Source organism: Podarcis erhardii, assembly GCF_964252035.2.
Source record: "Podarcis erhardii genome assembly, chromosome: 7".
Taxonomy (NCBI): domain Eukaryota; kingdom Metazoa; phylum Chordata; class Lepidosauria; order Squamata; family Lacertidae; genus Podarcis; species Podarcis erhardii.
In genome coordinates, this window is record NC_138511.1 from 40,160,242 (window position 1) to 40,184,871 (window position 24,630).

At 42.8% G+C, this 24,630-nt stretch overlaps 1 protein-coding gene across 8 annotated transcripts in view; it reads right to left on the reverse strand.

Annotated features, from left to right (window-relative positions):
* The window catches only part of FTO (FTO alpha-ketoglutarate dependent dioxygenase), a 257,029-nt gene that overhangs the window by 88,858 nt on the left and 143,541 nt on the right, over positions 1-24,630 (reverse strand). The window contains exon 9 of one of the 8 annotated variants that reach the window (XM_081870232.1): positions 17,262-17,618. The exons of the other annotated variants lie outside the window; for them this stretch is intronic. Coding sequence (XP_081726358.1) covers positions 17,591-17,618 — 28 coding nt within the window. The 3' untranslated portion in view covers positions 17,262-17,590. Of the gene's footprint in view, positions 1-17,261; positions 17,619-24,630 lie in introns of those variants that run through there. 8 annotated transcript variants of the gene reach the window in all.

A 24,630-nucleotide genomic window follows, 5' to 3' on the forward strand; every position in this document is an offset into this window, starting at 1 on the left:
GTTAAAAGGCTCTCAACAGAGTTGGAAAGACCCCCTGGAAAGATGCTGCCAGTTGAAATAGACCACAAGACAAAAGTGATACCCTCTAGATTGGTGCTTCTCAAACTTGGGTTTCCAGCTGTTGTTCGACTACCACCATCCCTAGCTAGCAGGACCAGTGTCAGGGATGATAGGACTTGTAGTCCAACAACAGCTGGGGATCCAGGCTTGACAACCTTGCTCTAGATGTTGCTGGGACTACAACTCCCACCACCCCTGATCATCAGCCATGCTGGGAGACTTCCGGGTTGGCGCCCCCGGCAATGGCGGAGCTCCTCCAATCGGGAGGAACTTGCTCTGTGGAAAATTGGGTCTGAACAGCCACGGCGAAGGCGGAGACCCATTGAAATCACAGGCGGAAGAAGCTTGTGAACCTGGGATTCGGCTGGCACCTTTTGCGCCTCCCCTACTTGCGGGGAAACCCTGTTTTGGGGATCCGGAGCGACGTGGGGTGAGCGGCGCGGTGCTTTGAATCGACCGCTTCTTTCACAGAGTGAAGCCGCATTGTTGTTGCCAGAGAGCGCTGACTTTTTCTTGTGGACAATTGGATTTTAAACAACAACCCGTGAGTAAAACGGAAAATTGGATCTTTAAATATCTTAATTTGGCATCGAACGGGGAAGGTTCAAAACAGGAAGTCCGCCTTCCCCTTTTGTAAATAGACTGAAGCAAAGAGCTTACAAGTTAAGGTCTCGGAAAGCCTTATGTAAAGGAATAAACTTCCATCGATTGAAATTATTAGACCCCCCTTGGAAGAAGGAGAAGAGGGGGAAAATTTTGGACTGTGTATCCTGCAGGAGAGAGTGATTAAAATTAAATTACCACTGCTCTGAACCTGGGAACGGGCTCCCAGTGATTGACGTTTCGGGAGAGTTCATTGACAGTGAAGAGAACGGATGTTGACAGTCAGTTAAATAAGAGAAATATATTGTTTCCATTGTCCGGTTCTGCGTTTCAAAGGGAGGGAAAGTATCTGAAAATTGAACCTATCTTTACTTTTGATCTGTGTTGGAAAAGATTGATACAAGTGGAGACTGTTCCCCTCTAGAGGGAGCTTTTGAAACTGTTACAAGAGTGGAGCTGGGAAATCTCCAGCTGCTTGATAAGAACTGTGAGAACTAGACATTAACCTTGGATATTCAAGAATGTCGACAGGAGAAGCCTTATGGACTGCATTTTCTAAGATAAGCCACTTGTTGGAACAGCTTCATAAAAAGATGGATGCTATGACTACTAAAATTGACATTTTGGAACCAAAAGTGAGCACCAATACAGAAATTATTCAGGATTTGGCACAGGAATCTATTTCAACAGGACAAATTGCTGAAAAGGAGAAGGAGAAAGTTGCTGTTGTCGAACCTAAAGTAATACAAGGGGGAGCCTTAGCCTTACAGAGGCAAACTGAGGACTACAAGTTGAGGCCCTTTATGACTGAGACTAGAAAAAGTCAGATTTTGAAGATCGGAGCCTGCCCTGGACTAGAAAAGGAAAGTTGGAAAGATCCCTCTATGCAGGGATTAACAGACTTTTGGAATATGGACTTGGGTCAGGAGGAGATTGGAGTTCTGGGGGCCTTTGGATTTGGAGGAATCTTGAAACATGCCCGGAAATACTTTATGGATCCTAGTTTTAATTATGGAAATCTGGCTGACCTGTTGAGAAGGAATAAAAGTATCGTTGGATTGGAGTTTCCCCGAGATCTGCTCTTCAGCATCAAAGAATATGAAGAAGACTGGCAGAAGGGACGTGGAAAAGAGTTAAGAGCCTCAGACATAAGATCTCCAGGTTGATGGACTGTATGGAGTTGACGGAGTCCGAGACTGGGGAGAGGAGATGGTGGAAGAAGATTGGAAATTTAAAGTCTATATATAGAAATATTGTAAAATTAATGAGTGATAGAAAAATGTTGGAAGGAAATTTTATGGCTTTAGCTGAAATGCTATAAGGAGTTAAGCTTAAATAAGTATACTAATTTTAATGGAAATAAGATTAAAAATATGTTAAGACATTTATATGATAGAAAATAGAGAAAGATGGAAAGGAATTGCTGAAACAATTAATGGAAGTGGAATACAAAGAGGGAGGTGAGAGGAGGTCAATGATACAAGGGAATGAAAGATAGAATATGGAAAAGGTATGATGTATGTTTTTAAATTGTTTTTGTCTTGTTTGGTTTAGTTTATTGTGTTAGTTTAATGTGTTAAGGTTGCGTTTTGTATTGTTTATGTATTGTATTGTTTTTTCTCTTTTTTGTTCTTTTTTTCTTTTGTTTTCTTTCTTCCTTTTCTTTTTTTGTAAGCTATAAAAGTAATAAATATTATTTTTTTTAAAAAAAAAGATCATCAGCCATGCTGGCTGGGGCTGGTTATAGTCCAGAACATCTGGAGGTCACCAGGTTGGCTTTCCTCAGAACAGAAAATATTGAGACAGATCATCCAATGCCATGTCATGTTCTACGGCACGTTCCTCTTTCCCATTTCATAGCTTCAAGTGCTTTCAATGTGTGGCTCCTATTGAACGCAGAGCCAAAGCTGATGCTGGAGACCATGCAACAATCCTGAAAACTTATTCAGCATTTCCACCACTGCCAGTGTCCTTTATTTTAATCTAACATCTCAACAAGCAGATTTCAACCCAGTGAACTCAGGATCCCACAAGTCCAAGACGAACAGTCCACCCATTGAGTATTGAATTTTCTGTTCTTTTGCTTGCTTCTTTGCCTTTTAAATTTGTGTGCTATTTAAATGAATTAACATATGCAAATAAAGACTGACAGAGCTCTCCTCCCCCCCCCCCACACACCCAGAAACCATTCCCCGGAAGAGAAAAAGGAAGGTATTGATGTGTCTTAATTACTCAAAAACTGTGTCTTCTATTTAAAGCCAAACTCATAAATAAAAGAATTAGCATATCATTCATTTTGTCATTTCTACTCTCTTCTAGGAATACACAGCTTTGTTTCCTTCAGGTTTATATAAGTTGTGCGTGTGTGTGTGTCACCTTTATTTTTTTTAAAGAATAAATATTCGCTTCATGGTTGCAAAACTTTGGATGGGGGAGAGGAGGGTGAAGGGAGGGCGTTTGCCTGAAAGAAAATATGGCTTTAATAGAAGTTTTACATCTGTGTGGTATTACGTGCATGTAAAACAGATGTAACCTAATTACATTTTCATTTAAATTGCTAAATAGCTACTTCAGGTTTTTTTTGGATTTTTTAAAAAGAAAAAGCTAACATAACATACAAACAACAGTTACTATAATAACAAGTGTACTTAGAACTAAATGGGATGGATCAAAGAGACATCAGACAAAATTTGAGCTGGTCTTTGAAAAAGATACAGTGACATAACAATGCTGTATTGATTTACTTAGTAATTTAACGTCTCTCTAGCTCAGCCAGAAGACACAGCTCAGTTTAGCAGAGACACATGGAGGTAAATCCGTTGAGTTTATATAAAGACTTCGAGTTGCATGAAGATTAGATGTACTCTACTGGAGATTATGTAGCAAAACCCCAAATTGGAAATTAGAATGCTAATGCAATACAATCAACATGATTACAGTTTGAATAATGTTACAAATCGGACAGCAGCTACAGCCTTGCTATTTCGTTTCTTTTTATGTCTCATGAGCAAATTCTAAGCATATTCTCCTGGCTCAGGTTATAGGAGGTCATCTGTTTGACTGTTGCTAGCATAATAGAGCTTTCTCTGCCATAAAAAAATAAAAATAAAAATGCCCCTTTTGACTAAGAGTGAGTAAAAAAAAATAGGGATGAGTGGCTCTGTCGATTTCTCACAGTCTCTCATGCTCACCACCTTAAGTTCAGGGCGCCATATTTCTGCACCAGTTTGCAAATTTATTTATTTTTTAAAGTCCTTGTGAAATTTTCTCAGTATTTTAGTGCATCCTTCTCCTAATATACACAGAATTGTGGAGTTGGAAGCATTAGGAAGTGGAATTCCTTTGTGAATGAGAGATGTAACTTGTAGTCAGAGGGAATGATTTTACCCAGGAAGTATTTTATTTTATTTTAGTTCTTCCACCCCAAAATCAACTTTAAGGTGTCCAGCACAAAGGCTTCCATATATATTTGCCTGTAAATCTGTAGGTTTTATTCATTCTGACGAGGCTACCACACCTGCAAATTTCATCCAATTCTGTCAAAAGGGGGGGGGTCCTCTTTTTCATTTCTCATTATTTATCCACCCTTTACCGTCAAGAACCCTTCCAACCATGTCCTAAACTTTGCCTTAATTCCCGTCCCCCCCCATCCCCATTTGGGACTCAGAAGTGAACGGGGCAATGGACCTGATGAGGATCCAGAGTCATCAGAGGAAAGTCCAAGTAATGACCCAGTAGAGGAGCCGGTAGAAGAGGTCCTGGTAGTGATTATGTAAGTCACCTCTTTGCCAGGCATATAACTCCTATTTCAGCTTCTTAATCTCCAGGTGTTCCTGGATCAGTTTTAGATGCGACTTCAATGCCAGGGAGGAGTCATGGACACCTGAACCCATCCTTCAGCTTTACCTTTTGCTGCTATTTTGTGTCTTCTTTCACACAAAGAGACCTTGTAACTTGTATGAAAATGTGAGAAAGGGGTGGCATGAAAACTTGCAGATGAGAAGGTGGACAGCAGACCACTTCAAGCGGAAGCAGAATTCAGAGTGAAGTTGGGTTCAGTTTGGTAGCAACTCCGAAATTAACAACTGGGGGAGCTCACTTCCATCACTTCAGTTTGCAAAGTATTTCTCCATCCTGAGCTTTGGTGGTCAAGCCGCCCAAACTTAAACATCAAGAACCGTGAGACACCAATGAGCTTTCATGGATTGACTGACGGCACAGCCTTGCCTCTGCTCATCCTGACCAAATTATCTTTATTAAAAGAAACACAAGTTAACTTGTCTGGGAGATGCTATTCCGGTGGTCCCTCCCGTGTGGTTCCAGATAGAATATCGTCTTTTGAAAACTTCCATCTTTAATACGAAGAAGTCTCCTGCATCACTATTTATAGAACCAGAACTCTTATGATCTCTTGAAACAAAAAAGGAGCTGTGGGTGGGTGGGTGTGGGTCCCCCACCCCCAAATTGGCAAAAGCAACAGAGGCGTTACTTTATCATGAAAGGCTCACTGTTTGCAGTGATATACATTAAAACACCGACACTTCTGAAAGATGAACAAATCCTCTGACCCTGTTTTGAAGTGCCAACACACTCCAGTGTTTGCATCTTAAAATATTTATTCCCTTCATAAAATATCTATGTGCTGATCTCAGTCCCTCAGCAGTAAATATTCTTATTTTTCATATTAGCAGAAGCCCCAAAGAAACTTGAGCCTGCAATCAGAAAAAACAACAAATTTGTGTGTGGTTTTTTTAAAAAAGGATGGCGGTTCCTATTTAAAATATTACTGTTTTATTACCAGTTGCTGTCTTCAGATTGAGGAGACTATTTGCTACCATATAAATGCAAACCTTTTGCTTGAGGAACATAAGAAGAACCTGCTGGATCAGGCCCATCACCCATCTAGTCCCGCATCCTGTTCTCACAGAGGTCACCCAGATGCCTATGGGAAACTCACAACCAGGACCGGAGCACAAGCGCACTCTCCCCTCCTGTGGTTTCCAGCAGCTGGTATTCCAAAGCATTACTGCCTCTGATCATGGATGCTGAGCACAGCCATTGTAGCTAGTAGCCATGGATTTATCCATGAGTTTGTCTAATCCTCTTTTAAGGCCCTCCAAGTTGGTGGCTATCTTTGCCTCCTGTGGGAGTGAGTTCCGTAGTTTAACCATGTGCTGCATGAATAAGTACGTTGTTTCCTCTGTCCTGAAGGCTCAGCCAGTCTCAGCCTTTGCTGGGGCAAGTTGCTCATTCACTTGGTTCGAACAGGCCTTCCTAGCTGAATAAATGGGTCTTTGCCACAAGTGCCTATTTTGCATTGTTTTAGTCTTCTGTTAAATGCATCGCCTGGTTCAGAACATGAGAGAGGCTCACATTTGCAGCAACTATATTTACAGTAAACCATGAGTTCCATTCCAAAACCTTTTGATATTTCAACTTGCTACAAAGACAAGTGAGGTTGCTAAACAATGAGCCTCCATCAGCAGTCTTTCAACTGTCATATTTCTTTACCTAGTTCTTTTTAAAGAGGCTGCAATCTGCTCATCCCTGGAGTAAGGTGAAGTCTCCTCCTCTTTCAGATAGCATTTGTGAAGCTGGTCGCACTAGCTGTAAGAGTCCTAGAAAGGCACCATATGACGATTTCACTTGCAGGAACTCTGTACCTGGGACAGGGAGCCTGTGGCCCTTCAGAATGCTGTTGGTCTCAAACTCCCAACAGCCCCCAGCAGCATGGGCAGCTGGGGAGTCCAAGAGCAGCAGGATGCTCTGTCCCTCTCAGTGTAACAGACCTCAATGGTTTGGGCAAGTAACCCTAAAAGTGAGAATTAAAGACACAATACAGTGGTACCTCGGGTTAAGTACTTAATTCGTTCCGGAGGTCCATACTTAACCTGAAACTGTTCTTAACCTGAAGCACCACTTTAGCTAATGGGGCCTCCGGCTGCCGCCACGCCGCCGGAGCACAATTTCTGTTCTCATCCTGAAGCAAAGTTCTTAACCTGAAGCACTATTTCTGGTTTAGCGGAGTCTGTGACCTGAAGCGTATGTAACCCGAGGTACCACTGTAACTACTTTTAACATGCAGCTTCTATGTTCCCCTTTAAAATGGCACCCTGTCCATTTTAAACCATATAATACTGGTTTGGAGTTAATAGCAAAACACATTTCGAACCAGCAATTGGAATACACTTTGCCCTGAGAGCAGCCCAGGTATCAACAATGTCAGGACCTAGTTTCCAAAGGCCTGTCTGAACAGGAAGGTCTTCGCCTGCCAGTGCAAAGATAAAAAGGAGGAGCCAGTCTAAGCTCTCTTGGGAGGGAATTCTACTCCAGTATAGTTTCCCCCTCCACTTGCTGAGTTAATGCACTTTGCACACTGACTACCACACACACTTCACAATCTGTGCCTTTGTAACAGTTTCTGGACATAAGCCCCACTTTTAAGCCTGCACTGTTCCAACCCTCTGTGTGACCACCAAGTCACCCGTCTGCATGAAAGGTTTTGATTTCCTCATCCACGGGATCTTGGGGAAAGAAGTGGACACTCATTATCCACACTAGGCTTGGAGATCTTGAAGGCTACAGAACAGCCTCAGGGTAAACAACTGAGCTTCCATTAAGCCCGGACTGTACCGCTGGCTGATTTCCTCTAGCAATAATATCCAGGGTCACACGTGCAGAGAATTCAGAGCTGAACACTGTTGGAAGAATCCCGACCAAACACCACAGCTGCATTTCCCTATACTGTTTAGTATGGTGTTTTGAAAAAGAATAGCCATCTCTCTATTCAACATGAGCACTGAGCATTAGGGAACCCCCCCCCCCCAAAAAAAATACTTTGGTTACTATGGCTGTACCAGGAAATTCCTGGGGGGCATTTTTCTCAGTTACTCAATCTGATTTTTTATATATATATAAAAAACAAAGATGTGTATATGGGGGGGGGCTGAAATATTTCCTTGTGCTGTGAAATACTCAATATCACGCACCCTCTGGGCATTAGTATAAAGAACCAAATTAAAAGAAACAGCTTGACAAGTGGGACCTGGGGGGGGGGGGAGGTGGCAATGTGGGGTGCTTCTCTCCATGATCTCAGATGCTCCATTTTCTCCCCCACTGTCATTTTCATCCCCACCCGCTTCAACAGTCAGCATTATTTGAGTACTGATCCCCTGGGGCATTTGGGGGTCCTTTCCCCCACCCCAAATAAATTAATCTACTACTTATACCCAACTAATATCTACCTCCTATGTACATAATGTTCTGCTTGGGCTACATAGAGACTGTCGCTCAGAGCCTTGCGTATGTGAAAGATCAGACAAACCTGGTACCCAAAATAATTAATTTGTAGCTGCAACAATGTAAATGGCTTGGGCAGCTTTGTTACCCCCGCAGCAGCAGCAGCCTGCTTGCAAGAACTGGGATCCTCCTTCAGTCACTAGTGGGCAAAGTTGCCATCTCATGATACAGAATCAGAGATGGAACAGCAGTGCAGAAACTGTGTCCAGCTGTCTAGGACTAAGAACATAAGCCCTGCTGGATCACATGAAAGGTCCATCTAGTCCAGCATCCTGTTTTCTACAGTAGCCAGCCAGATGCCTCTGGAAAGGACAGAAGAAGGGAAGGCCTTTCCCTGGCATCTCCAGTGCAGAAAAAGAAGTCGTCTCAGATAGAACTGGTAGGAAAGATCCCTGCCTGAGAGACCCTAAACTGCTGATACCAGTCATAGAACAGGCACTACAAAAGTAGCTTTGTGCGCACTCAAGAGGAAAGGTTGCAGCGTTTGGGACTTTTCAGTTTCAAGAAAAGGCAACTAAGAGCTGACGTGATAGAAGTTGGCAAAATCATGCATGGGATAGAGAAAGTATCCTCCCTCTCTCTTAACACTAGAACTCCTGGACATCCAATGAAGCTGAACATGGTAAGATTCAGGACATATAAAATAAAGGATTTCTTCGTGCAGGGCAGTGATGGCCACCAACTTGGATGGCTTTAAGAACAGACAGATTCACAGAGGATAAAGCTATCAATGGCTACCTGCCATGATGGCTTCTTCTGAATAGCATTTGTTGGAAACCAACAACATTTACATTCATTGCTCTGCTCACTTTTGCCTTTGGTCCTGGCCACCAGTGGTGTGTAAACTTCAGAAGATTGGTCAGAAGGGAATGTGGCCTCTTAGGTTGAACAGGGTTTCCCATCCCTGATCCACAGGGTTTCAGCTTTGAGTTCTATGGTGACTGACACTGGAAGCTGCTGGTCAGACTCACAGCACAGTCTACTTACGCAGGGTCTCATGCAGGTCTTTCTATTGCCTCTTCTCTGCTCTTTTAAACTGGAGATTCTGCAGATTGGATGTGAATCCTTCCACATGCAAAGCCTGTGCTCTGCTATTGAGCTGTGGTCCCTCTCTGCTGAATCTTGCGGTTACATTTTAAAATGATGACTTTTCCAATAATACTTTTGCAATCTGATTCGGAAGAAATAATGTGCAGGGTCAGGATGGGGTGGGGGCAGAGAGAAGATATAAAAGGTAGTATGGGTGGCAAACATAATTCCTTCTGGGACCATGAAAAGTTTTATGAGAATAGCCTTGTGAGACGTGGGGGGAGCCCTGGACATTTTGACTATAAATTAATTGAAGCCATTGGACCTCTACCTGCATAAAATCATTACGTTGAACAATTAAAGCTTTCACAAATGTTAATGACCTAAATTTAAAGATGTGTCCTCCCCTATTAAACTGAAACAACACCTCATGCTGTTTAATCAATACTGACAGGATGGGAGCATTAAAATAACGTGGCACTTCAAGGCTGGCACAAACCGCTACTGCGGAAAGAGATCTGGGGGGTGGTTTTTCTTTAAGTATCAAGACTCAACTCTCTGCTCTGCTTACTGGGTGACAGAAACAGCAGTGAGAATAGATTTTTAAGAAAGCAAAGCACTGTCGCATGTGTATGCAGCTTGAGGAGGCTTATTTCATCATGCTGGCTTGGACTGGCATCTACACTAAATAACAACACTATATTAAAACTCCGAACTCACAATTCCCAAGAAGCCTCAGAGTGACATTTAAAATAATCCAGTTATCACCATTCAGTACATGAGCAGAAAATGTCAGTGACAAACCCAGAGCACTCAGAAGTGCCAGGTAGCCATCGCCTTTGAAAATGAGCTTGCAGCATAATGTCAGCAGGGATCCATCCGCTACCCTAGGGCTACATTTTACCCTTAAGCGAGCTTGGCTATTTTTACACAATCAGGGAACGTGCTCATAAGGGACAAGTGGCTTCATCCGTATGAACAACCCCTCCTTTCCCAACAACAACAAAATATGTTTGAGCTTAGGATATGAAGAGGTCACCTGCTTTGATCCCCATGGGCTCCCAGTTCACTTCAAAGGAAGGACCAGTGGAATGGATCACATTTGCTCAGGTGAGCTGAAGCTGCTGCTTCGTTCTATCGCTAAAATTATGCCATTTTAATTATTCTTATTGTTTATAAGGTGTTCTGTATATATTGGTACAAACTGCATTGGCATCTTATGATTTGGCAGTATATAAATATTGTGATGAAACAAATAAATAACATGCATTGCTCAGGCCTGACACACCATCACAGCCACAGTGGGATGGGCGAGGCAACACCACCAACAGAAAAGGAGGGGAAAATACCTTTCATATCACTGACCCCACCCACCACACAGTGCTTCTAACAGGCATCAGGATTATGAGCACCAAAAACCATCTCCCCTAGGGATAGTGGAGGTTCTGAGCATGCATGTGGAGGGATTTTGGGGTGCAGGAGGGTAAATAAGCTGAAACATAATCCTGAAGGAGAATTCCACTGATCTGGATGGAGGGAGACAACTGGTTTCTGGAGGGGGCTATACACCCCCAGAAGAGACAAGTATACAATTTAGTATGTGTGCAATATGCAGAGCTGCAGATAGCATTGGTGGCCACGACTACCTCAGTGGTGCTTGTTCTGGTTACATCCTGACTACATTACTGTAATGTGGAGCTGTGTTTTCTTTTCTTTTTTTAACTGTTTGGAAACTTCAGCTGGTACAGAGTGCAGCAGCAAGGAGATTCATAGGAGCTAAGCCATCAGAGCATATTGCACTCATTCTATCCCACTGACACTGACTGCCTATTTGTCTCCTGCTCCAATTTACAGTGCTGATATTAGCCTTCAAATGCCTTAAATGGTTTGAGAGCACCTAAAGGGCCACTTGCACATCTATGAGCCTGCCTGAGTTCTACAATCGGCCTCAGGGTCCCTACTCTGCTAGCAAAGACTCAGTGCATGGATCCCAAAATGCAGGACCGAACAAAGTATTTAATACTTACACTGTCTGGAAGTACTAAGATTCTCATCTTAATTTTCCATAAATTTTGTAAGAGCAACTTAAATTTTCCATGAATTTTGGAGCATGAATGAAATTTGTAAGAGCAATTAATCTTAAACTGAAGAGTTGCTGTGGTGGTAGTTGTTGTTGCACATGAAGCCACAATGTACAAAGTTTCCTGTGTCCGGCAAATCCATTCAAAGAACCAGAATAATTTATCCCTAAAATTGCGCAAGTCTCTGTCTCTCTGAATATATAGTGCAGAGGATCGATCTAGATCCAAAAAGATATATTGTTGAGACTGAAAGAACCTTTAGTCCAAGACAAAGGACAAAGGCTTTATTTTAATTAGCCAAATTTATCCTGGGGAAAAAGAACATCAGGTATATAACACAGAAGAGTCTTTTAATATAAAAAGGACAGATGGCAACATCACTCCTGGGACTTGCTTTGACTGCCCTAAGAAGAAGAAAAAGCCCATAGTTTTAAAAGGCTTTGAGAATTCCCGAAGGATTGTACGTCTAGATACAAGAAAGCTTGAACAGAACAGATCACAGTCCATTTCAGCAATGTTTTTCTGCTCTTCGGGAAGTGGCCAATGAGTGCCATTTCATTAAAGCCTGAAACTTCTGGCATACCAGGATGATATCTGTCAGTGGAGGAAGGGGCTGACAATGCAGAAAGTTGGGGAGGACATTGATGAAAGTCCACATTGGTGGATGCCCAGATGCATGCAGGCACCTGCCCATTAAGTATTTGTCTACAAATGTGAATGGAGAGAGTTTGTGTGCTGATCCACAGCATCCAGACAAATGGGTAATCCTTTTTAAAAACAATATTTTTATTAATTTTTACAATAACAAAGCATCGCATTAAAACGAAAAACCATACATCAAAGCCTTAAATAATTATATATATAATCCACATTTACTCCATAACCTGGGACTACAAGAGTCCCCTGACTCCCCCCCCCCCATGTTTCCTTTGTTTTCTGTTATTCATACATGACCATCCATTATTTACCTCATTTTACATTCCAATTTTTTACTGGGTAATCCTTGAACATGTTAAAGCCATGTGTGCATTTAATACACACGACTCTCAAGATTGGTTTTCTTGTGCTAACTGGAATCATAATGCAAGGTTGCATAATTCATAAACATTGGATGGAGAAACCCCAAATGCACACAAGAAAACACAGAAAGCTGCCTTATACCAAGTCAGACTATTGGTCCATCTACCTAAGTACTGTCAACACTGACCGACAGCAGCTCTTCAGGGTTTCAGGCAAGGAACGTTCCTTGTCTTTCTTGATGATGCTGTGCATTGAACCTTGGACCTTCTGCCTGCAAAGTAGAGCTACAGAAACCCACTTTCTAAAGTGTGGTTTTTTTTAATTTTAAAAAATAGATGAAGGTTTGAGAAAATAAATGTGCAATGTGTTTTGCAACACACATCATTCAGATTTGTGCTCTCAACTTCATGGGGTTAAGGTTAGAGGATGCTGAACGGATCTTCTGTACTCAAGAAACTACCTAATGGGCCCAAGGCTGAGCTGGGAGGTACAGACCCAAGCTTCATAGGCTCATAGGCTCAGACACCACGGTGCCTCTCAAACAGTCTTTGCTCAAGGGCAGAGAATCTGGTGTGCATGCTGGAGGGTCCAGGTACAAACCCCAGCATCTCCAGGTAGCGGGGAGAGAGAACCCAGTGTGAAATCCTAGAGAGCTGCTGTCAGTCAAAGGGGACTGAGTCAGGTGGACCAATGGTCCGACTCTGTGAAAAGGAACTTCCTATGCTCAAGTCCGTCACCCATCCCTAATGTAGTTTACAGTGCTCCATCCATGGCATTTTGTTTTGAATGCTGCGCTAACCCTATATTATTAAATTGTCCACCCCCATCGCTAATTTTATATACACAGATCACAAAGTATGGCGGTGCATGCGCACCAATCAAGATATGATTTGCACCCTTTTCTAAATTAATCCAATTATTCAAATGTCAGTTAAAACTGTCAGAAAGCCAGTCCTTGGGCTGGACCAAAACTGTTAAAAATTAAAACTGTTTTACTTCGTTTAGTCTCTCTGCCTTCTTAATGTAAAACCCATAGTCTTGACAAAAAGATGTGGGATTTGACACCCAGTGCAACACAACCCTGCTTCTGTCATACATGCATAATTCACTTTGGAAATGTGTGTTCGCTTTTAAAATATTACTAAAATATACATGTAACATATGCTAATCTGGCCTCTTTGGCCCGCCGGCGAGAGCCAATAGGTTAGATGTAAACTTTGCCAAGTGCATATACTGTACATAAAGGGATTATAAATGAAAGGGAAGAGAGCGCTTGTCCCTAGCTCTCTGTCTTCAGCTCCGGCCAAACTGACAGCCCCAAATCCCTGCAACATCTAACATGCCCTTCCTGTGGCGAAGACAGCCTGTTCTCTGAGTCTTAATTACATCCCAGCTGACTGCCCAGCCTTGCCAGAACCGCGCAACAAACGACGTACCTTCGCTGGCAATATGGTCTGCTAAACAGGCTCCCAGTCACACAGAAATAAAACTTTCAACAATGAGGAGGAAGAAGGGGACACACCAGAGAGGGAGGGAGAGAGAGGGAGAGGGCAGGCAGCTATCAAGAGGATGTGGGAGGGAAGAAGAAGGGGGTTGTTGTTGTTTTTTGGGGAAGAAGCTTTTTCCCAGAATCCTCCAGGACTGGCAAGTGGCAGAATGCAAGTCAAGAAGGCAATCCCTCGCTCGCTACAGAGGCCTCTTGCGCCAAGGACTGCTGTTCTTCAAGATGGGCCGCGGTTACGAAGACTCGGTAGATTAATGATTGTTAAGGAAGGCTAACCAACCCCACACTGCTTAGGCCATTATAATTACAGGAGAACAGCAGGCCACATTCTGCAATGGCAAATGGTATCATATGTTTCCCTGGCTGGTTTGCAAAAGAAGCTTCCTTTATGCAGGCACTTCAAGGTTTAAAGCTTTCCCTTCTCTTTTAAAGGAGAGGGAGACCTTAAAAAGAAGAATATAATGAAAGGATTAAAGCAAGCAACACTTTATTCTTTCAAAAAACTGCTTTCAGGCCAAGGTTTAATATTCGGAAGCTTTAACCTCAACAATGACTGTGCTCCTAAATGTATTTAAAAGGCAGGACAACACACTTTGTCCCCAATTCTAGCCTTATTATGAAAGTGTTACATGAAAGTAGCCAATGCTCCTCCTACTCGGAGTAGACACATTGAAGTTAATGGACATAAATAACCTATTTATTCTACTTCATGTAGAACTTTGTTTGATACAGTCCACTGATATTTTTTAGATGTCGCACTATTTGTGGATCTGTGAAACGAAGTGTCTTTAAACAAATAAAAATATAGCTCTGAAAGTCAAAGAGGGTTACTTGTTACTAAATTCACAGAGCCAGTGGCACTGCAGAGATGTTTAATTTCTTGTATTGAATCTTTGTAAACTGGTTAGGGACTACTGTAGTTAAGCGGTCTATAAATTGTGTAAATAAATAGAAATAATCTCTCTCCATGTGCACTTCATGTCCTCCTCAGATCTGCTCCAGGTGGTTGAAGGAAACCCCAGAACAGATTTATTGAGAGGGGGAGATCCATTGTGCAAGCAGAAATTCCTGCACAAATGGAACAAGCACTACTTTGGACACAAGCAAATTCTGAATGGTTTAACAATGAATTCTTCTTTAAGGGGAACTCTCAGAATTGTAGCTCTGTAAGGGGAAGAGTGGTCTCCTAACAACTCTCAGCACCTTTTACAAACTACACCTGGGATGGCTCAGTTGGTTGATCATGGGAGTCTTAATCTGAGGGTCATGGGTTCCAGCCCCACAATGGGGAAAAGATTACTGCATTGCAGGGGGTTGGACTAGATGACCCTCAGGTCCTTTCCAAATATACAATTCTATGAATCTACAGCTCCCATAATTCTTAGGGGGAAGCCATTGCTGCTGCTGCTGCTGCTGCTGCTGCTGCTGCTTCTTCTTCTTCTTCTTCTTCTTCTTCTTCTTCTTCTTCTTCTTCTTCTTCTAGTTTTAAATCTTATCTTTATGTTTTTGTACCATTTAAAAAACTAACTTCTACCTGTTTTATAGTACTTTAGTAAATCACATCGAGATGCATGTGAAAGGCTATTCATAAATTAATCAACCCAATATATAAATAGCACACTGAAAATTTGTGTTGTTAATGGAAGTTGGGACTCAAGCTCCTGCCGGAGTTTCATGAGGCTCCTCAAAAGATGAAATGACAATAGCATAAGGTGGGACCAGTTTATCTGCTCGGGAATGAATACATATCTTTTCTGCAGGAGGGGGATTTTAAAATGTCAGTTGTTCTACTGTTTGCCTTCTCTGGAGAACTCCAGGTTTCTTGGACTTGGGGATGGCGGAATCAAATACAGGAAGCTAATTCTGTATTTAGTTCGGATGTGTTATTGTTGGAGCCAACACACAGGAAAGTGAACTATTTCCCCTGTGGATTTTGGCAGGATATTGTTCCCGCATTGCGTTGGCAAGGAAATGTTTCCTCCTGGGCTGGACATCAGATGTGGCACCCCTAGTGGAGTTGCTGCTTGGCTTTTACGTGCCTAGCGAGGAAGTGAGGAATTGGAAGGAGGAAAAATGTGAGTAGTGTGGCAGTAGGACACCAGTCCTTGCCTGTGGATTGTCTGCAATGAGAGGGCCTTCAGGTGCTTTCATTGTCTTCTAGAATCTCGAAGCTCCTGTTATGCAAGACACAAACAGCATTTGCTCTTAAGCATGCCTATTAGACAAATGTGACACCATGCAAATGGTTTGGGTCTGATAAATAGCACTTTGGCTGAGGAATTTTAATTTTTTTAATACCAGAACATAGGGACACGGGAAGCAGACCATTGGTCCAGCTTTCTTAGTACTGCCTGCACTGGCAGTGGCTTTCCAGGGTTTCGGATGGACACCCACCCCAACCCTATCTAGAGATGTTGCAGGACTGAACCTGGGATCTTCTGCTTGCAAAACAGATGCAGGCTTTCCCAATTACGGTACTTCTTGTCATTGGCTGCAATGGACAGGGAGATGGTCCAAGAGAAAAGAGAAAAAGGTGTTTATTCCACACACAGCCTAGTTAACCAAAGGAGCTCAATGCTGTTGGAAGCACCATCCGGGGAGTCACCCAGGACTGTAGATTGAAATATGCTGCTGTCCTAAGCAGAAAAGCAAAGATGGGGAACCAGTGGACCTATAAATGTTGTTGGACTCCAACTCTCATCAGCCCCAGCCGGCACATACAATAGTCAGGGATGATGGGAGCTGAAGTCCACAAGTTCTTCATTCCTGCAATGAAGGGTTTCTAGGTACTGGAGTGACTCTGCCCACCCACACTGGCCACAGGGTAGTCACTGCTATTGAAGGTGGTAGTTTGCTTGGGCAAATCTGGCCTTCCTAGCTCTTGGTGTGTTTTGACTTCCTGACTTGATCCTTAGTCCTCTGGATCTTAGCTTACATTTTCACTTTTTTAAAAAAGTAGAGATGTGACCAGAGAGCATAATTCCATTAAAGTGAATGTCAGTTTATCAAGAAAGTGAACCAAAGCTTCTTGTGATGGGAGTTACCACTGTGACTGGTAGAGCAGATATCAGGGGGGAGAAAAGTAGGATTTGCCAGCACAAGTGGCTAGTGGAGGTAGAACCAATGATAGGCAGGGAAACCTAATTCTGGTTTTGTCCCCATCTTCCTCCCTGCTGAATTCTAGAAGGGCAACACTAAGAGGACTAAAAAGGAGGAGGCTGGTTGTAAGTAAGAAGGTAGGTAGATGGGGACTGGCTGAGGACAGACAGAGTTGGTGGGGCAGTGTCACACCAGCCTCCACAGAGTTCAACAACATCAGAAGGGCCACAGGATCCCTGTCCCTGGTTCAGAAGTCACAGTAGTAGTACTGTAACTCTATTCATCCTCCATGAAGGAAATGTATCATGTTCTTACTGTATATTTGGAGTGGGGGCAGGGGGAGAGAAAGAAATATTCCATCACGGGTCTAATCATGCACAGAAGTACAATCTCAAAAGAAGCATGAGATGGATGCTGTGTTCAACAGGCACTCATAAATCAAACTGAAAAATGTTAATACCTGTTGCAATTTCCTCCAATTTATTATAGGAAATAACAAACATAGGAAGCGATTAGAATGAAGGTGGTGGGTGGGTGGGAGGGAGGGAAGAGATGAGTTCAGGTGGTGCAGCGTTAGTTCAACATCCAGGATCAAATGTCAGCGCACATTAACAAATTTCCATTCATTTTTATCCACAGCAACGGAGACACGCCACAACCGGCTTTAATAGTTTGGAATGTCAGTCAGTTAAATGACTTTGTAAAGGCACTCGAGTGCAGGCAGACAGCGACAGTTTAATTAGGCAGTTTTGCTATAATTCTATCTGGGAGCTGAAGGCAGCAGACTAGGAACAAGTGTAAAACTCTGCTCAGTCCCAAGTAAGAAAAGCGGGGAACGGGAGAGAGAAGATACTTTTGATGGCAGGTCCTTTCATTTACTCTGGCGTCAGGTTGGCTACAGGTGAACGGGAGCAATGTAACCGCTACAAGAAGAAGAAAGGTGAGGTTAAGAGACCAATCACTTGTCTTATATTGATTTCGGGACACTATGTCCCAGATATTTTTCCAAGATAGAATGACAGCTCTCGAGCCAGGCTTCATGCTGGGAAGAGATGAAATTGACGAGGGCAGTGGGGACCAGCGCTCAGCAGAGGTTGGCCCATTAGGGCCCCCACCAACCTCAGTCAGCCCCCACCTGCCTGCCTTCCTATTTATGACCAGTTCGGGGGTTGGCACTGCCTCCTCCTCCCCTTAAGCGTCAGTGTTGCCCTTGTAGAAATCAGCAGGGCAGATGGACACAAGCTAGAATTGTTCTTTTCCCAGAGCTACAATTCCCAGAGTGGTTCTCAATAATTCTCAATACCCTTAAGAAACTACAGTTTCCAGGGTTCTTAGGAGGAAGCAAAGACTGTCTAAAGTGATATCATAGTGCTTTAAAGGCATGGTGTGGATGTGGCCTAGCTGGTTCTGCCTATCATTGGGTCTGGCTCCACATACTGTTTGGTCTCCCTGCTTTCTGCTCTATCCATCCCAATGGGTACCAGACACCATTCACTGAATTTGTATAATTACACTTCATTTAATAAATATATTACACTTGGGTTTAAAGGGGGAAAAACATAGATGTGGAAGAAGCTAAAAATATTTACCATGCTAGGAAAAAAAAGTGAAGGGTTGGAAGCAGCACTTAATCAGCCTATTTGTTGTCACTGCCACAAATCCTGTGAGATAAGAGGTCAGAATCAAATGCAATTGGTCCTTAAAAAAATATATCTCAGGTAACCCCACATCTCTGGTAATTGAACCCATTCTGCCCAGTCAGAGGTCCTGTCAACTCATATTCAGTGTCGGTCATTACTGAGAAATGTTTCATGACATGTTACACTGAGAGGAGCATTGCACCACGACTCAAAAGATTCCCCTGGCACCAGAGGTAGAAGACAATGGAAGCTCTTTTCAAGATTGGCGATGTTTAACTTCTCTCTTTTTAACTTGCTGGTGTGCTGATTAGCCGCCAAAGTATTTAGAGCCTCATAAATGGCAGAGGTTTTTTTTTTTTAAAAAAAAAATACAAAAACAAAAATGGGAAAGCTCTAAAGGCACCAGCAGACAAACCTCTCTAGTTTTACATATCTAACATAAAAGAACCTATTCTCTAGGACTTTCATCCTAGTTTTTTAATGGATGATTTGGGGCATCTAACCAAATGAAAGACAAGCAACCATTTAAAATAATGTAAAGCTTTGTTACATATTCCTTTCAAACAAAATTCTAGTGGGATTAATACATGGCTAAACAAGATATGAGACAAAGTGCATCACTGTTAACTTCACCCAACATGTAGGGGGGTTTTTTGATGTAAAGGTGGGAACTCTTTGTTGATGTTTTGATACCAGACACGATTTTGAATCAAGATGGCAGACTGGCTTTTGGTGGCTGGAATGTAGCACACTGTGCATAGGCAAGAGTGACACCCCTTGTCTGTCTACTTTTGCCTCTGGTCCTGCCAACAATGGCACGTAGCTCCTGAAAGGTTTCCACATGAAGAAATGTGGCCCTTTGACTGGAAAAGGCTCCTCTTCCATAGAGTAGGAAAAACTGCAGTTTGATGGACAAAAATAATCTGTATCTACCAATATTTCCACCCTTAGCTCTGCTTCCACAAAGTGTCTCCCGATCAAAGCTAGAGAAATCTCAACAAGCACTACCACCACAGCCCAAGGATCGTAATTAATGGTATTCAGGCCTTACAGCCTAGCAGGGGGGGAAATGTGTTGTAACAATTTTTCTAATGCTGAAATACCACACTGCCAAATGTTCCTGTCAAAGAGCGGTTTAATTACTTTGGCACCCACGCCACTTATAATCACCTGTCATTAGCAACAACGCTTGCATCTGTTTACACGTCTGTCAGAATCAGCAGCCCAGCTGAAGCCGACGGATGCAAGACATCGCTTGCTAGGACATGGCCCCAGATGGGCAAAGGTCAGCTTAAGGTTATCCATCCAACCCTCCACCCCCAGTTGGCCCCGAGTGGGATGCAAAGAACTTCTGAGAGGTATAGAAGCATACAAGGAGACACTGAAGCTGACTTCCTCTTAATAGAAGCGCAGGGGCTTATATTCAAGCTTAACACCCCTGCAAGTGTTTTACTACCAAGATGAATGACTTTAAAGAGCACTGCCTGCTTGGGAGCTATGGGGCTCAAGCATTCCTTAACATTATATAGGGCTAACTTCCGGGTCGGCGCCATCGCCGAATGGCGGACTCCCTCCGAGCTCCAGAGGGAGCCTGCACAGCAGGGGCTGGGTCCTACCGCACCGGCGATGCGGGGACCCTTAAAAACCACGGCCACGGGGGCCGTGGACATGGAGACTCGGCTGACACCGTTAGCGCCCTCCCGACTCGTGAAGGAGCCTTTTTAAAGGCTACGGATCGGGTGCCGGGGAGAAGCGTGGTGTTTTGAGTCCTCTGCTATCCCTGCCGTGCGAAGCCGCATGCCATTCGGCGGAGAGCGCTGGCTTTTTCCTTTGAAAATTCGGACCTAAAAGAACAACCCGTAAGTAATTGGAACTTGGATTAAAAAGAGGGACAAAAATTTTAAAAATTTCGGAGCGAGCGGGGGAGGCGCAAAAAAGGAAGTCAGCCACCCCCTCCATTGTAGAAGGGTCAAAGCAAAGGATCTGATAACTAAGATCGGAGTAACATCATTTTGGCAAGTTTTTAACCTCACAAGTGAAGAATATGAGATTGAGCTGGAGGAGGAAAGTAGAATTCGGACTTAAAAACAACCCCCCCTGGAACCCCGGGAGCGATCGATGACGGAGTTTGGAGAGGAGAAAGGCAAGTTTTGACAGCTGTCAAAGAGCTGTCAAAGCGGAAAATAAGATAGAGACTATGTTACAAGGACTTTGCTGGTTATATTTGTTATAAATTGGATACAAATTGTTTTAAATAAGGATTATAAAGTTACTAGGGCTAATGGACGCGATCTGGAAGAGAACTCAGTTTTTGCAAATCACCTAGAGGAGCCGAGGGATATTACAAGTGGTTTTAGCTGGAAATTGGAACAGAACTGTTTATCTCCTGGGAAACTGCAGAAATGGAACATTATTATGACTACAGAGGCCACTACACCGAAGAAGACAATGGAATCATCTGTTGTGGAATGAAAGGAACTTGACGTAATGTTTTGTTTCTGAATAACAAGCCTCTGTAAAGGAACTAACTTTCGGAATTAGGACATTTGTGCAGGAAAACAGGGACAGAAAGAAATAGAAAGAGGAGTGTGATCAATAAGAACAACAAAATAACAAGAATTGGACCAAGTCAAAAGTGGGGACGTTTGGGACATCCAGATTTGACAAGTTTAAGGATTATAATTTGGAGTTTTTCACTCCTGGATATAAAAATCCGGATGGAAAAAATGGGCCTTTCTTTGAGACAGAATTCTTCCATGATTGGACATTCGAAATTAAAGAGGACTGGCAAAGGACTATGACTTAGAGAGATGTGGAAATATCGGACATTGAGGAACATTGGGAACGCAACCGGGAAAAGGGGGGGTGGGAAATGTGGAATCCAAAGGGCGTAAACTATGTTTTATTTAGGCTATATACATCTACATGGTATTCTAAAGTGGGGAACTCGTGGTGGGAATAAGCCGATTTTAGGGGAATGGAAAATAATGTTTTGTTTTTTTAAAAAAAAAATTGGGTTAAGGATAACAAGTCTGAATTGAGGAGAAGAACTTGTTGAGATCATTTGAGAGATTTGGAATACAAGGGGGGGAGGGAAGGGGAAGTCCTGAAAGGATGTAATTGGAAAAAGATTTGAAATTGGATGTTTTATTAATTTGTAATTAATTGGAAAACTTTAATAAATATTATTCAAAAAAAAAAAAAAACATTATATAGGGCTAAAATGTGTGGGCAGAGAGGCGTTATTCAGCCTTGCAGTCATTTGGGAGCAGCCCTGGAAGGAAGAGAAATCACGTGGATGTACGTATATGAGCCTGAAGAACCTGACTTACAAGAAACTACTCCCAATGTGAAAACTGCAGTGGTAGGGCCCCACAAGCTGGCTGTATCACCTCAGTTAATGAACATCCTTAACTATAACATACCATTTAATATTTTAGGGAGATTTATGCTTAGGGCATTCAATCAAACAGATGAAAAAGGGCCAACCCCAGGGCAATGTGGGAACCTGCTACTACAACAATCCCTCAAAGGTTTTAAAGAGCTTTAAACAATTTTATTGTTTTATTCTCTCTGTAAACCGGTTTGAGGGTTGTTTTTTTTACAACCAAATAGTGTATAAATTTTATGAAATACATAAATATATAACCTCTGACAAAGGAGAGTCCACCTCTTTCTGAGGCGGCCTGTTCCACCATCAAAGGGTTCTCCCTAATGTTTAGTTAAAATCCCCTTTCTTGCCATTTGAACCCACAGGTTAAGGTATTGGTGCTGTTAGATGGCCTTCTACACAATCATCTCAAGGTGGTGTACAACAAAAACAGCAAAAGAGTAGTTAAAAACACAAAAAAGAGCAGATATGTTTAAAAGAAAACTAAAACCATTCAAGAGAGACACCCCATTCATCCAGCTCGGAAAGCCTATTGGAATAAAAATGTCTTCAAATGTTTCCAGAAAGTGCAGATTGTGGGGACCTGCCGTAACTTGGCAGGAATTGCTGGTCCACAGAACAGTCACACTAAAAGCCCTGCTCTGAGTTACTGTGGCTTCTGAGATCTTTGGAACTTGTCGGAAAACTGGTCCACAGGGATCTACTGGGTACAGAAGGGATAAGGGATCTTGCTCTATTATCTATGTGACAGCCCCTCAGATATTTGAAGGTGGCTACCACATTGACTCTTAATCTCCAGGTTAAATTTACTTAACTCCTTCAACCTATTTCAACATAAGAAGAGCCCTGCTGGACCCTTGAGTTCAGCACCCTGTTCTCATCGTGGTGAACCAGATGCTCATGGGAAACCTTGCAAGGAGAACCTGAGCATTACAGCACTTTCCCCACTTGCAGTTCCCAGCAACTGGGACTCAGAAGCTTATTGAGAGCCAGTGTGGTGTAGTGGTTAGGAGCAGTAGACTCGTAATCTGGTGAACCGGGTTCGTGTCTCCGCTCCTCCACACGCAACTGCTGGGCAACCTTGGGCTAGTCACACATCTCTGAAGTCTCTCAGCCCCACTCACCTCACAAAATGTTTGTTGTGGGGGAAGAAGGGAAAGGAGAATGTTAGCCGCTTTGAGACTCCTTTGGGTAGTCATAAAGTGGGGTATCAAATCTAAACTCTTCTTCTTCTTCTATTGCCTGACAGTGGAGGAAGAACGTAGCCATTGCGGCTAGAGGCCATTGATAGCCTTATTCTCCATGAATATGCCTAATCCTCTTTGGAAGCCATCTAAGTTGGTGGACATTGCCACATATTTTGGGACCAAATGCCATAGTTGAATTACGTGCTGTGTGAAGAAGTAATTTCCATTGCCTCTCCTCACAGGACTTGGTATCCAAGCCTCTTATCATTTTCAACACAACTTTTACCTCCACAGTTCGCATCGTGATACGCTCACGGAGATACATCTCTGGTTTTCATTTGGTGGAATTATGTGTCATTATCAAGGGCCAAGATGTCTCACCCTAACAGTCTGCCTAAGCTCCCTGCTACTTGCTTCAAATTTGTCCACAGTTGTGGCTGTTCTCGGAGTTAAGGATAACTCATCTTCTTAATCGGTTGCAATACATCCTCAAAGCCAGCTCTTTTATTTGCTTAAATTAAGTGCTCACTGGGAATCCCTTAATGATGGGCCTAGGCTTTCAAGGAATGGAAATACCAGCGTGCTTACATTACATCTTGCATTATAGAAACGTCTGCAATTGTTAAAAGAAACATGTGGCAACATTTTATGCTAAATTTGAAATGCATTTTCTGCCCCTGTTACTCACCTGAAACGGAGCCAAGATATCTCTTTGCTTTGCATTATAGTGAAATCCAAACTGGTCTGAATGACTATAAATGGTTAGTGTTTGTCTTGGCTCCTACCTGTATCAGATTCAGACTAAGGAATCTTAGCAAAGAAATTACATGGGATAAAATGGATATTTCTAAATTACAACCCAGCAATTCCAGGGCCCTGGTATATCGGTTTTCTGTTTCATCTAATCCTGCTGGAGAGAAAATTGTGTGGATCTGACAACAAAGGATCGAAAAGCATTTGCTTTCATGGGCCAAACGCTCCTTGTTTTGATTATATTGGAGATTTTAAAACAAAATAAAGATCAAGATCAGTTACAGCTTACTAACGAATCAAACGGTTGTAGGTTTGAAACAGTGGGAAACTTGGAAAAAGTTTAAAATTAGGCATCGTGGCACTCTCTCAAGGCCAAACTATAAATTGTAAGAAACAAGGGGCTGCCAGTGAACACACAGTCCTCTGTCAATTTCCCCACTTCAAGATGTATTGTGCAATTTACACTTTGTGTTCCAAATACACATTACTTTGTTTTATTTATTTATTAATACTCATTATCACTGAGTGTTTGGCCACCCATCAGTGGCAGTCGGTGGGGTGGGGCACAGTATTAACCATCATTTCTTTGTCTTTATTCATAGGGAAATGGACAATGTCAGCATCAAAACCCTGGGGACAGACTATCCTCCAGGAGTTGAGTCTAGAGATTCATAGCTGGAGTGGGAATTGCCCCCCAGGGCCAACTCCAGAATTACTTTTGCATGAAGAGCTTGTGATGCCAGTGCCCCTCCCGCCTTAGGATATCACCATGTTCTCTTCCAGATGAGAGGGTCCCAGCTCAAACCACAGTTTCTATCAGAGTCAATGACTACTAGAGCAAGTTGAGCCCCTTCAAATGGTGAGGATCCTCCCAGCAAATGCAGAGCTAGCCAGAAACAGAGACACGGCTTCTTCCATTTCAGGCTCAGTCCGAGGGCTCCTGCTGCTGAAGCAACGTCTGAGC